Source organism: Chrysemys picta, chromosome 1 (assembly GCF_011386835.1).
Source record: "Chrysemys picta bellii isolate R12L10 chromosome 1, ASM1138683v2, whole genome shotgun sequence".
NCBI classification, from domain to species: domain Eukaryota; kingdom Metazoa; phylum Chordata; order Testudines; family Emydidae; genus Chrysemys; species Chrysemys picta.
In genome coordinates this window covers 348,424,597-348,439,103 of record NC_088791.1, presented here as the reverse complement: position 1 = coordinate 348,439,103, position 14,507 = coordinate 348,424,597, and the positions used below count along the sequence as shown (strand labels likewise).

General features: G+C 51.4%; 2 protein-coding genes across 15 annotated transcripts in view; one reads left to right on the top strand and one right to left on the bottom strand.

Annotated features, from left to right (window-relative positions):
• Positions 1-7,177, bottom strand: part of PGAP2 (post-GPI attachment to proteins 2) — a 39,469-nt gene extending 32,292 nt beyond the window's left edge. Inside the window, exons 1-3 of one of the 7 annotated variants that reach the window (XR_010597940.1) lie at positions 2,772-3,162; positions 1,970-2,144; positions 1,368-1,620 (exon numbers count right to left, since the gene is read on the bottom strand). Coding sequence is in view for 6 of the 7 variants with exons in the window: in XM_065581881.1 (XP_065437953.1) it covers positions 1,368-1,620; positions 1,970-2,144; positions 2,772-2,782 (439 nt within the window). In the remaining variant the exon portion in view is untranslated. The other 6 variants (XM_065581882.1, XM_065581884.1, XM_065581883.1 and 3 more) reach the window with 6 other exon arrangements.
• A 4,935-nt stretch (positions 7,178-12,112) lies between these two features.
• The window catches only part of NUP98 (nucleoporin 98 and 96 precursor), a 54,444-nt gene continuing 52,049 nt past the window's right edge, over positions 12,113-14,507 (top strand). For all 8 annotated transcript variants that reach the window (XR_010601426.1, XM_065596619.1, XM_042840232.2 and 5 more), the window contains exon 1: positions 12,113-12,251. The gene's annotated coding sequence lies outside the window, so the exon portion shown is untranslated. The remainder of the gene's footprint in view (positions 12,252-14,507) is intronic.

The following is a 14,507-nucleotide window of genomic DNA, read 5'->3' as shown; positions in this document are numbered from 1 at the left end:
GGCAAAGAGTTCGACAGATTGACTGTGCATTGTGTGAAAAAATACTTCCTTTTGTTTGTTTTAAACCTGCTACCTATTAATTTCATTTGGTGACCCCTAGTTCTTGTGCTATGAGAAGGAGTAAATAACACTTCCTTATTTACTTTCTCTACCCCAGTCATGATTTTATAGACTTCAATCATATCCCTTTACTCGTCTTTTTTCCAAGCTGAAAAATCCAAGTCTTATTAATCTCTCCTCATACAGATGCTGTTTCATACGTCTAATAATTTTTGTTGCCCTTTTCTAAACCTTTTCCAATTCCAATATATCTTTTTTGAGATGGGGCGACCACATCTGCACGCAGTATTCAAGATGTGGGGGTACAATGGATTTATACAGAGGCAATATGATATTTTCTGTCTTACTATCTATCCCTTTCTTAATGATTCCCAACATTCTATTTGCTTTTTTGACTGCCGCTGCACATTGAGTGGATGTTTTCAGAGAACTATCCGCAATGACTCCAAGATCTCTTTCTTGAGTGGTAACAGCTAATTTAGATCCCATCTGTTTATTTGTATAGTTGGGATTATGTTTTCCCATGTGCATTACTTTGCATTGAATGTCATCTGGCTTTCTGTTGCCCAGTCACCCAGTTCTGAGAGATCCTTCTGTAGCTCTCCGCAGTCTGCCTGGGACTTAACTATCTTGAGTAGTTTTGTATCATCTGCAAATTTTGCCACCTCACTGCTTACCCCTTTTTCCGGATCATTTATGAATATGTTGAACAGGACTAGGCTCAGTACAGATCCCAGGGGGACACCACTATTTACCTCTCTCCATTCTGAAAACTGACCATTTATTCCTACCCTTTGTTTCCTGTCTTTTAACCAGTTACCAATCCGTGAGAGGACCTTCCTTGAGATGAAACACAGGAAATTATCGGAGATAAAGTTATGAGCAACTAAAGGAGGAGTTCGAATGGAAGCCAGACTCAACCCGAACTGTAGTGTTTCTTATTGCAATGGGGCAAAGCAGCAGAGAGGAACACACAGTCTGAGGGCCTGACTTTGAGTGAAGAAGTCCTAAATTCCAATCCCAGCTCTAACACTGACTTCCTCTGTGATCTTGGCCATGTCGCGTCCCTACCATGAGGATCAATTAGTTAACGCTAGCTACATACAAATCCCAGGTACTTTTATTAATACAGGGACCATGGATTTTAATGGAATGTGTGTATTTGCATTGATTTTTCTCCTGAACTGATGATCCCAAAAATAAACACTAAAAAAACCCAACACCCCTGTAATTAAGTGACTCACGACTGTGCAGAACCCCAGTTGTTATGACCCAGAGAATCAGCACAGCAGACTGTAGAAACCTACCATAGTTTTCCGAGGAAGACACGTATGTCAGCAAAAGGAGGGCGACGTTTTCGAGCACGTTGAGGGTGAAGTTGATGCGGCAGAGCCGTGGGTAGCGAGGGTGCGCGCAGTGACAGCTGTGGTAATGGTTCCAGTACGCGATGGCCACCAGGAAGCGGGGCGCGGAGTGGAGGCCAATGCAGAGACGCCACACGTAGCGCTGAGGGGTCTCGCCACCAATCGCGGCGCTGATGGAGGGGAGGTAATTGGGGACCTGGGAGAAAAAGGAAAGCTTGTTGAAGAGGCATTGGGATTTTGTATTAGAATAGGTCACATTTACAGCTCTCTACGATGTCGGAGTGCTTAACAAGGGCAAGTTCTATCCCTAGCTCCCAGATCAGGAAATCGAGGCACAGAGAAGGAGAGTAACTTGCTTAAGTTCACACAGCACCTATTGAGTTCCGGGGAAGCCAGGAATAAAACACAGAACTCCCGATGCCCAGGTCTCCTACTCTACTCACTAGACAACTCTGCCCTTCTCTGAGAAATCACGTCTGTAACAGAGATTGCTCTCAGGGTCTAGTGGGTCCCTTTAAGTTCTCTACCAAGCTGCAGGCACATACACCGCAGTGAGTAGCTGTCGTTTCCTGGAAGTGGAACAGCAGAGACCAGATCACGCAGAAAAGGAATCCAAACAGCGGGCAACACACAGTCCCAACAGCCAGGGTGGTAAAGCGGAGCCGGAAGAGTATCCCATCTCGATCCAGAGGCAATGGCACCTCAAACATGTTGCTGGACCTGAAAGCAAGAAGCAACTATTTGAAGAATGTCCCTTCGACTACTGCAACATTCAGCTCCAAGAGCACTTCAGCGGGTAAAATGCATACAACTGTAATAGGTTGTTAGCCAATACACATAGGTTGTTCTGTGACACTGAGCCAGAAAGGGTTAAGCAACCAACTGGCTAAAGTGACCCAGATCAACCTTTAAGAACATATTAGAGAAGTACTGAAATGGTAAACAGGGCCATTTTTTGTAGATAATTATCAAAGCCATGTAGGTGGACTAAATCCTTTGAAATGCAAACTGATCTTGTCAGAGAATTAGAAGTAAATACTAATTGTCTTTGTCCGAGTTAAACTGTTAGGAGTTTAACAGCGTGATCCAATTAGCACGTGGAAGCTAAACATCAGTTCCTGTCTGCAATATTTTGTTACTATACTCTATTGATACAGAGATCAAAAAGGAATATTAGCAATTAGATGAAACATGGTGTAATATCATTGTCTTTATTTCTCTTTGAAGTTTGTAGCAAACTACCTGTGAAACTTTGAATGGTCAATTGCTTTATGCTAATCAATGAAACTAATTACCTGTGTATACATAGGAAATAGAAAATGACTTCAAAGCAACAATGTATATTACCTATTCTTCATCCAAGGAAGGTCCGCTGTATTATCTGCTGTCAAGAGGCTATCGTAACTTGCCAGAGATCTATAAAAGAACTCTAGGATCCTGTCGTCTCACATCTGGTTAAACTTTGTCAGGGGAAGTTCAAGCTGCAAGACTGAGGTCTTCAGGTACCTTGGACTGTCCCTGCAAAGTCTTATGGAAGGATCTGAACCAGTTCTATACACGGACTGCCTATTGGACTATAGACTATGGAATTAATTCTGGAAGAACTTTCTACAAAGGCAGCTCACCATCTCTACTGACCTAAGAACGTTACTCATATCTATATGTATAATGATCTTTAACCACAATAACTTTCTTTTCTTTTTTAATAAAACTAAGTTTAGTTAATAAGAATTGGCTGTAAGCATGTATTTAGATAAGATCTGAAATATTCACTGACCTGCTGGGTAATGTGTCCGATCTCTTGGGATTGGTAGAACTTTATATATGGTGAAAAAGATTTTAAGTAATCCTTACTACATTTGACTTGGCTGTCTAGGTGGGAGTTCAGGGCGGAATTGCTTAAGGGGAACTGTATTTTTGGGCTTCTTGGTAACCAATAAGGTAATATAGAAGCTGTTTTGTTACTGTCTGGGTAAATCTAATTATAGGAAGGACCACCACTTTTGGGGAATGCCTGCCCCATTCTTTGCAGTTTGCCCTGATGAAGCACTCTCGGTGAAGCCTCTCCAGGCATTATGGTCATATATACACACACTCTCCTCCCCACCCCCCCCATATTAATAGGTATTATATGCATGGTATTAATCTAATATGTATGTGTTGGGTAATCATGCTAAATTGTACTACGCCTATTCTTGCTCACACATGCTAAGGCATATACCTTCCAATGCCCCAGGACAAATATAGGGTGGCACTGGGCTTCGACAAATACAAGAACTGCCAAAAGCTAGATGTACAAGTGTTATGAACCAAAGAAGCAACGTGGTGCAAGGAAATAACGTAAGAAATGTGAATGCTTTGCACTAGGGCGTATCTTCATGCCCCTTTATGTTTGGAACTTAATATTCAAAACCAAAGATGGGGAAGTACAGGGAGGCACCAAAGATGAAGCTGGCTAATTAAACGTGAAGTGACGTGAAGAGCGCCGTGACGTGTAAACAGCCATGCTATCAAAGATGGCTAGTTTAAAGGGGTTTGGGAAGCGCACTATCTGTGTAAGGCGAACTGAACATACCGTGAGAATTTGCTTCCTGGGAAGGACTGGTGTGGTATTAACTCTTTCTTTCCTATACTGTACTGCTTTGTCTTTAGCCAATGAATCTGGTTGAGCTTGGTTATTTGTTCTCTCGGTCTCAGTGTTGAATAGCAAGTATAGTCAATTAGCTGGCTATACCGGTAGTAAATAAGGTATAAGTGATGGCTACAACCGACGGATTCTGGCAGCTCAGATCAGCTCAGACTGGGCAGGTGGGCAAAGTCGCACAGAGGTCAGTGGAAGAGCCTTTCACCCCTGGAATCCTGCATATACCCAGGCCTGGTCCTTAAATACAAACAATATGAACAATTGCTTGGATCTCCATACTCAGCGACTCATTGTTTAAGGCTCCCCTATGGCAGCTAGGGTGAGAAAGCTACACCTAGACTGATTCAGGTACAAGTTCCCCCTTCTAGGGCCAGCGCCAGGAAGGGATTGCAAATGGGTCATGCAAGCCTATGGCCTAAATCCAAGTGCTGCGCACCCATCATTCCCACTGAAGACAATGGGAGTTACAAATGCTCAGCTACTCTCTGGATCGGGTCCTGAGACTGCCGAGTAGGGGCCCTGAAAATAGTACGGCTGTCCCTACCTCACACCTTGTACAACAGGGACAAACCTGCCACGAAGCCAATTACCACACGGGGTGTAATTCAGGGCAGGATTTAATAGCTGGCATCTGAACTGCGCTTTTTCCCTGCTAGTGTCTGCTTTAGGACATTAGCTCCTGGGGTCAGGGACAGCATCTCCTTATTTATCTGCACTAACATTGTTATTTATTTGTGCGATAATCTTACGAGAGTAGCGTCTGCATTCTAAGAATTACACTTCTATAGATCAGCCTTCATCATGGCAGAGGCAACAGGATTCAGGGCCGCCCAGAGGGGGGGGGCAAGTGGGGCAATTTGCCCCAGGCCCCGGGCTCCGCAGGGGCCCCCACGAGAGTTTTTCGGGGCCTCTGGAGCGGGATCCTTCACTCGCTCCGGGGGCCCCGGAAAACTCTCACGGTGCCCAGGCCCCCAGAGCTTCTTCCACTCCGGGTCTTCGGCGGCAGTTCGGCAGCGGGGGGTCTTTCTGCTACGGGACTCGCCGCCAAAGTGCCCTGAAGACCCGCGGTGGGGGGTCCTTCTGTCCCGGGACCTGCCGCCGAAGTGCCGGGTCTTCGGCGGCAATTCAGTGGCGGGGCCCCCTGCCGCCGAAGACCTCAGGCCCCCTGAATCCTCTGGGCGGCCCTGATAGGATTACAGCATCAAAAATGATGGGTAAATGGTCAGTTTGGGCCACTAGGGCAGGGGTGGGCAAACTACGGCCGGGGGCCACATCTGGCCCTCTAGATGTTTTAATCCGGTCCTCGAGCTCCTGCCGGGGAGCGGGGTCTGGGGCTTGCCCTGCTCCGCATGGATCCTGGGAGCAGAGGCATGTCCCTCCCTCCGGCTCCTACCCGTAAGAGCAGCCAGGGGGCTCTGTACACTGCCCTCGCCCCAAGCACCGCCCCCACAGCTCCCATTGGCCGGGAACCGCAGCCAATGGGAGCTATGTGGGCGGCGCCTACGGACAGGGCAATGCGCAGACCTGCCTGGCCACGCCTCTGCGTAGGAGCCAGAGGTCGAACATGCTGCTGCTTCTGGGAGCTGCTTGAGGTACGCGCCACCTGGAGCCTGCACCCAACCCACCTCCCGAACCCCTTGGCCCTGTACTGGAGCACCCTCAACCCCACCCCAGAGCCCGCACCCTCACCCCAGCCCCCAATTTCATGAGCATTCATGGCCCGCCATACAATGTCCATACCCAGATGTGGCCCTCGGGCCAAAAAGTTTGCCCACCCCTGCACTAAGGCCTTGTCTACACTTGTCTAAGCCATGCCTCCCTGGCTACACTGCTATTCATACCCATGCTAACTGGGCATGCAGGGTCTGTACTCTACACGCCATCCTAAGCATAGACCTCCCTTTAGAGGGAAGCAACTCGAACATAACAATACAATCACAGAAGAGAAACTAATCTAGTCTATTCTAGTCTCCCCAGCCAATGCAGGATTGTTCTCCCCAGTTTATTCTAGCCAAATCTCCATCCTGACCAAAGCCACTAGACCTGCAGGTGAGGGAAAGTGTCTTTAAACACAGAGCAGCTCTTTCCTACTCTGGTAGGGAGGCTGAAGGTGACACAGCCACCCTGGCCTGTAACCCAGAGACAGGCAACTGGTCCCTGCGCACACAGCCACAGGAGTGGTCACCTCCTTTGTCAGCCCCTTCTTGTTAAAGACACGCAGTCTGCATTTTAAGCAAACATCCCCAGTTACTAGGAAGGAAGGAAGGATACCCATGAACACCCCTCTGTGGAAGCACCTTCCTCTGAGCTCCTGGGGTGCGGGACTGGCCGCCAGAGCTGGGAGAGACACAGCCTTTGCCTGGGCAAATATGCGCTCAGGTTTCAATGTGCTGGGGGCCAGCTCCAAAACTCAGCCACACACCCACTGAGTTGTGCCAGAAGTTTGATCAGAGCCACAAACGCCCCCCCCCCCCCCGAAGCAGCTTTGGGGAGGAAGGTGGGGTCCCCAATCCCCCAGCCTGTGCTCTCCTAAAAGGCGCCCCCAAAGCTGCTGCCCAAGTTCTCCCACCTTAACCAGCCTGGGGCATGGAAAAACAGAAACCCTTCTTCTAAGACACCAGCTCCTCCCTGCAACCCTATTGTTGCCCCAACCCCCTCCCCACTGCCTGCCCCAGCTCCTACCCACACCCCCGCCACGCTCCATGCCCCAACCCTTGTCCCCCGGCTCCTGCCCCACCCCACGCCTGTCCCCCAACCCCTCCCTTGGCGCCTGCCCCATAACCCCTCCCCGGATCCGCCCCCGGGAGCTCCCCTCCTTCCCCCGCGCCCAAAGGTGCAGCGGCCTCCGGCAGCCTGAGACCGGCCGATTCAGCTCACGCAAAGGCCGGGCCCAGAGCCGGTTCCCTCCGCCGCTGCGGCCGCCGCGGCTCCCATCCCGGTCCCCCCGCTGGCCCGGGCGGCGCGGCCTCATTCCCCGGCCCCCCGCGGGCTGCCCCGAGCCTCCGCTCACCTGTTTCCCCTTCCGCCCTTCTCCAGCCGGCTGCGGGACCGCCCCCCGCTCCGCCCCCGGGCCGCAGCTCCGCCTGCGCCGCTCCCCGCCTCCGTCCGTCCGTCCGTCTCCCCGCCCGGCGCCCGCTCGCCGCCAGCCTCCCTCCCTGCCCCACGCTGCCCCTGCCCCGGCCCCGCAGCCCGACCTGGGCCTGCCCCGTGCTGCCCCCAGCCCCTGGGCTGCCCCACACTGCCCCTGCCCCCGCAGCCCTGGGCCTGCCCCACGCTGCCCCTGCACCGGCCCCGCAGCCCGACCTGGGCCTGCCCCACACTCCCCCCAGCCCCGGGGCTGCCCCACACTGCCCCAGCCCCCGCACCCCTGGGCCTACCCCACGCTGCCCCCGCACCCTGGGGCCTGGCCCCACACTGCCCCTGCCTCCCTGCCCCCGCAGCCCGACCTGGGCCTGCCCCACGCTGCCCGCCGCCCTGCCCCCGCAGCCCGACCTGGGCCTGTTCCCGCAGCCCTGGGCCTGCCCCGTGCTGTCCCCAGCCCCGCAGCCCTGGGGCTGCCCCACACTGCCCCTGCCCCCGCACCCCTGGGCCTGCGCCACGCTGCCCCCGCACCCTTGGGCCTAGCCCCACACTGCCCCTGCCTCCCTGCCCCCGCAGCCCGACCTGGGGCTGCCCCTACCCCTGCAACCTGACCTGGGCCTGCCCCCTATCCCTGCAGCCCTGGGCCTGCCCCATGGTGCTGCAAGCCACAGCGGCCCTGCGGGTAGCAGTGACCCTTGGGGACAGAGTCGCTGGGGGAGGGTTGTGTGGCAGGAATGCCCCCTCCTGCCTGGGGCCTGGCAGGAAGCGGTGTGGGCCGGAAGCCTTCTGGCTACATTGTGGCTTCTTTCCACCAGCAAAGAATTTGGCCTTCTGCCTCCTTTGCTCTTCCCTCCCTCATCTGTTCCCCCTTCCACCACCTTGTGCTTTTCCTTTGTAGGGCCCTGCCAAATTAATGGCCATGAAAAACGTGTCATGGACCATGAAATCTGGTCTTTTGTGTGCTTTTACCCTATACAGATTTCACGGGGGAGACCAGCGTTTCTCAAATTCGGGGTCCTGACCCAAAAGGAAGTTGCGGGGGAGGTTGCAAGGTTATTTTAGGGGGGTTGGGGTATTGCCACACTCGTTTCTGCACTGCCTTCAGAGCTGGGCAGCTGGAGAGCAGCGGCTGTTGGATGGGCCCCAGCTCTGAAGGCAGCACCCCGCCAGCAGCAGCACAGAAGTAAGGGTGGCAATATCATATCATGCCACCCTTCTGCGCTGCTGCTGGTGGTGGCTCTGCTTTCAGAGCTGGGATCCCGGCCAGCAGCTACCACTCTCCAGCTGCCCAGCTCTGAAGGCAGCGCCGCTGCCAACAGCAGCATAGAAGTGAGGGTAGCAGTACCACAGCCCATAAGAACGGCCATACTGGGTCAGACCAAAAGTCCATCTAGCCCAGTGTCCTGTCTTCCGACAGTGGCCAATGCCAGGTGCCCCAGAAGGAATGAACAGAACAGGTCATCATCAAGTGATTCACCCCTGTCGCCCATGCCCAGCTTCTGGCAAACAGAGGCTAGGGACACCATCCCTGGCTAATAGCCATTGATGGACATATGCTCCATGAACTTACCTAGTTGTACAATAACCTGACAATAACCCTACAATAACCTTGCAGCCCCTTCACAACTCCCTTTTGGGTCAGGACCCCTACAATTACAACACTGTGAAATTTCAGATTTAATAGCTAAAATCATGAAATTTCCGATTTTTAAAGTCCTATGACCATGAAATTGACTAAAATGGACCATGAATTTGGTAGGGCCTTATCCATTTGCCTTCCTTGGACTTAAGTTGGTTTTTAAATGGATTCCTTTAGATAGGTACAAATGGCAGTGTGGATGCGCTGAGTTTGGTTTAAGGCTTGGTCCATGCACAAGTTTTTCACTGGTTTCATTACACGTGGTGGTGGGGGGGGGAGGTTGTTATTTTCTAGCAAGAGTTACATTGCAGTTATGCTGGTTTGAAGGTGCCTTATACAAGTATAGCTTATTCCTAGGAAGAAATACACAAACAGATCTGTTGTCTATTACCTGTACAGTGCTCATAATCTTTCAGAGTAGACTGGACATAATGCACAATGTGACCCCTCGCACCCAGAAACCCATCACATAACACCTAGCTCTTATGTAGTGCTTTTCAAACAAAGTGCTTTACAAAGGAGGTTGGTATCATCATCCCCATTTTACAGATGGGAAAATTGAGGCATAGAGAGGGAAGTGATTTGTCCAAGGTCACCCAGTAGGCCAGTGGAAGAGCCAGGGATTGAACCTAGATCTCTTGAGTCCTGTGGTATATTCATTAGGCCAGACTGCCTCATGGAGATATATTGTACATAGGTACCCAACAAGGTGTTAGTAAAAGGCCTGATGGATAAAAATAATCCGTCTTTATGCTATTAAAAATGTTGTCCAAGAGAATATAAACTGTATGCTTTAGTGCCTACACCTACTAATACAATGGATTGTCAGCTAGCGATTTGTTTCATGTATTGTGTGCTTGGTAATGACATGTAATGAATTCATATTTCAAAAACTAAACCAGCTCTTGATTAAGAGAACTGCTTACCGATGCTCTGACTTTAGCAAAATCTCCAGCCATGTAGACAGGCACTGAATTCTTGGTGTCCCGTCCAAACTCTTCCCTCTTGCAACCTGTGACCCTCCCTCCAAGTTCCGTGCAAGTAGTAGTTCAAACAGAAGACTGGGTGTTGGGGCTGGAGGCTGATCCCAGGCTGTACCTGACTCACTATGTGAGAGCTAGAGCAGGGAACTTCTCTTCTCCACGTCTCAGTTCCCCGTCTAAGAAATAAGGTTAGTAATATCAAAGAAAGCAGTGTAAAATAAAGAGAAAAAAAGCTCTGTACCGCTTCATCTAACCTTCATGTGGTATATTATATTTATATTGCCTATCAAATTTTCTAATCTAGAAGGTCAAACTATATTGCCAGTCTAGTCTGATTTCAAGGGAGTCACTCCTGTTAAAGTTAAATGTTCATAAAAGCTTGCAGGATGGGGTTCTTTAGATTCTCAGCTCCTTGGAACAGGGGCCCCATCTGCTTTTCGTGGAATCATAGAATATCAGGGTTGGAAGGGACCTCAGGAGGTCATCTAGTCCAACCCCCTGCTCAAAGCAGGACCAATCCCCAACTAAATCATCCCAGCCAGGGCTTTGTCAAGCTGGGCCTTAAAAACCTCTAAGGAAGGAGATTCCACCACCTTCCTAGGTAACCCATTCCAGTGCTTCACCACCCTCCTAGTGAAAAAGTTTTTCCTAATATCCAACCTAAACCTTCCCCACTGCAAATTGAGACCATTGCTCCTTGTTCTGTCATCTACCACCACTGAGAACAGTCTAGATCAGTGGTTCCCAAACTGGGGTTCGCAAAATGTTACAGGGGGGTTCTCGGGGAAAAAACTCCCTAATGGCGGCCAGAGCTGTCCCTAGGGACCCCAGGCAGCACAGGGCCTGCAGCCCGAAGCCCCTGAATGTCCAAGAGCTAAGAAGATCAAAGCAAGTATTTCTGTCACACTGAGGAGATTTAAACTTCAGGATTCCTTATAAGAAATGGAAAGGGAGGTGGATATATTTTGCTGTTTTTAAAATGAAATAGGCAGCTAGTATTGTTTTTAAAATTATTATGAAGAACAAGTTTAAGCTTTGTTGTAACGAGCGCTGTTTGCCTAGATTGCCCGAGACCTGAATGCTTGTGTAGAAGGAACTCTTTTGTGTAGGAGTTGTCTTCTTAAATACCTTCCTGCTGTTTCACATCTGATACTCCTTGATGAAACATGGGAGCCTTGTCTTATAACAGGCTTATACAAAGTGATACAAGCTACGAAAGTGAGATCTTGGAAGAGTGTTGCAATTTTCATAATGTAATACAAATTCTGTAATGATTAATAATTAATAATAAATAGTGTGTAAGAAGCATGCCATAAATACACATTTTATATCTCCAATATCACTGCTTTTATAATTTATACTCAGGTAAAGGAGAAAATCCCTGGAAATATTCATTTTTAGGAGGGGGTTCGCGAGACTTGACATTTTATTGAAAGGGGTTCACAAGTTGTTAAAGTTTGGGAACCACGGGTCTAGATCCATCCCTTTTCGTAGCGCACTGAGCAGACTGATGCTGCTTGCAAAACCATACAAGTGCCATTGTAGTCGTGTCGGTCCCAGGATATTAGAGAGAACACGGTGAGCCCAACTTAGTGGGATAAAAGATAGTCCCTCGCCTCTCTGAGGCGATAACACACTTTCCTCACAGGAGGCTCGTGAGGCTTTAAGGTGCATTCGGAACGGGGGAGGTTGCAGCGGCGCAGCAGGAGAGCACCGAGGGGGCCAGTCCGCTGAAGCGTGTTTTGGGCAGAGCTGGGCATTGGGAGATCAGGCGCTGGCAGGGTGCTGCATTGCAGGGCTGCCTTGGGGAGGCAGCGTGGCCCAGTGGCTAGGGCAGCCGGCTGCTGAGGGTGTGGGGCTGGCTGTGCGGTGGGGCAGGCCAGGCCAGGCCAGGTTTGCAATGGGGGGAGGCTGGTTTACTTGGGGGCACGTGGGGGAGCTGCTGGTTGCGTTACACTGGGGGTCACCCACGTGGCTCAGGAGCCCCTCTTTTCCCCGCTGATCCGCCCAGGCTGTTGCCACGGGAACGCCGTGCTGCCTTCTGATTGGCGGCAGCAGGGTTAAGCCCCGCCCTTCTCCCCGCCCTTTAGAGAGGTGATTAAAGGACCCGGATGTGGGGAAGTCCCAGCCGCTGGAAAAAGACGGCTACTGGTCCTTCACCCAACAGCAACCGCTCTACTGTTGACCAATGAGAACTCGGCTCGCTCGTGACGTTCGAAACACCCGCTCGCCAATCAGCAGGAGGAGCCTGCCCGGGGGCGGGACCTGCCTCGCTTTCAAACGGCGGCAGCCAATAGACTGACGGAGCCGGGGCGAGGCGGGCCAATGGGGCGCGCGGGGAGGCGGCGCGCAACGGGAGGTAGGAGCGCGAGCGGAGTGTGACGCAGTTTCCCCCCCTGTGAGGCGACGGCGGGCGTCGTGGCGGTGCCGCTTGGTCTCGGCGCGGTCGAGTCGCTCCCTCGGCGGGGCCCGGGTCCTCGGTAAGGCGCGGGCGGGCGGGACGGGCTCCGGGGCCGCGGAGTCGGGGACGGTCTGGGGCGGAGCCCAGCGCCCTTCTTCCGGCTCGGACCAGGCCGCCGCGCCCCTGGCTCGCCGGCCGAGCGCGGGCCTCGGGCCTCTTCCTGTGCCCGGCGCTGGTCTCCCTGGGGGACGCGGGGCTCCGAAGGCCTCCCGGGTGCTCTGCCGCGTGGGGCGCTTCTTCCCCCAAGGCGGCGGGGGGATGCTGAGCCTCGGAGGGGGGGAGCGACCTGAGGCCGGTCGTGCCTCCCCGGGGGGAGGGGAGAGCTGGGGGGGTAATGGGGGTGCGTCTCCCCCAGAACGGGGCGGGGGCTTGGGGTGTATATCGCGGGGGGGGCTCAAAGGGTGACGTTGGCGGGTGTCTCCTGGGGTGAGGGTGGTGGCTTTCCTCAGAGGGGGGTGATGGGGTGTGTCGCCAGAGTGTGAGGTGTATCGCTTGGGGGGGCGGGGGTGTCTCGTCAGCGTGGAGGGGGGTGTATCACTTGGGGGGCGGGGGGTGTCTCGTCAGCGTGGAGGGGGGTGTATCGCTTGGGGGGCGGGGGGTGTCTCGTCAGCGTGGAGGGGGGGGTGTATCGCTTGGGGGGGCGGGGTGGTGTCTCGTCAGCGTGGAGGAGGGGGGTGTATCGCTTGGGGGGGCGGGGGGGGTGTCTCGTCAGCGTGGAGGAGGGGGGGTGTATCGCTTGGGGGGGCGGGGGGGTGTCTCCTCAGAAGGTATCTGAGTTGTTGTGCTGTGGTTATTACAAGTCTTCTAGCATGCAGCCTGTCTGGTGAAAGCAGCTTGAGTTCCCCAATCCTGGCGGCTGAAATGGTAATGGGATGGTAGCTATAGGGCTCCTCTCTCAACTTGTTGATGTTTTTTTTCAAGTCAATGAGGCTGGTTTAGCGGCTATTAAGATCTGTTTGTGGGAGTGTTTGGCTCTGGTGAGGGGACTGGTCTCCTATTTCAGATGCTACAATGATTATCGATGTTCTAGAGATGAGTAATCGTAATTACATGTAGCCTTCAGGGAGAGTCCTGGTAATCACTTAAGCTTTGATTTGCTTGGTGCTGTACAAGGTACAACAATTAAAATTTCTAGCGCAAAGTAACTTGCAGTGTAAAGCTACAGATGGGATGCAGTGGGATATAACTTTTCCTTCACATTAGCTACTCACTACTTATGAATGGCACCAGTTTTTAAATTAGAGGGAATGGTTACCTGGATGGGGTGGATTAATCTTGTGCATGTAAGAGAGGATTTGGTTAAGTTTGGGCACCAGAGTACTTTTAGGGGTGGATGGGAGACTCTGTCATCTCCAGCTCATCCAGAAGGGAGTTTGGTTTAAAAATGAAAATTGAGGTTGGTTGTATGTTAAACCAGTTGTGGGGGAAAGGAGCGGAGAGAAGTCCTTCAATTAGATAAACTCTAGGGATATCAGTAGTAGAGGAAGTTGCTCAACTGTACGTAAGTTAGGGGCAAGGGAGAATTGGAAAGGCAAGTGTTGAGACCTCAAATGTCAATAGTTTACTGTAGGAAAGAGAAGTTAGGTTCTAGAAGTGGATGCAGTGCTATTGATTGTCAATGTCTGGGTGGCAGGAACTATGATAAAAATATACATCTCAGGTCAATGGAATGTAAGCATATTTTTATCACTATACATAGAATATAATATAGTGTGGGTGTACTACTAGCCTTTGGATCTAAACCTCGATGGATAAGTTGGAACAGGCAAAAATCTGTTAACATTGATTGACTTCAACTAAGTTTGGAGAAATTGGTTGACTGTCACTTAGAAACATGGTTGGAAGCCGCACAGTTTTTTTTTTTTTTAAAGCTGTAAAAGATGATTGGTACAGATTGTTCTGGAGCAAAGGAATGGCTGTTACTCACTTAGATCTTGGTTTGAGGGCCTTGTCTATGCAAGGAGAATTTTTTGAAACAACCCTTCTTCCCCAATATCAATTCAGCTCCATCAGTGTTTTATTGGTAACACCCTAGTGTAGATTGGCTGCTGCCACACTCAAGTACTTTGGCATCAAGCTACTCATAGGTAAGTTTGGGACAGTGCTTAAAACCCAGTGGCAGAAGCCAGTGGGCTATCTTCTATACTGAGTTGCTGATGCAGGAGTTAGCCATATTAGAAAGTTTTCCTAGTGGAGACATGGCCTTAGTAACCCTAATTATCATGCTTGTGGCATCATACCAAGCAATACTACTGGCATGCTAAGCTTCAGGAAG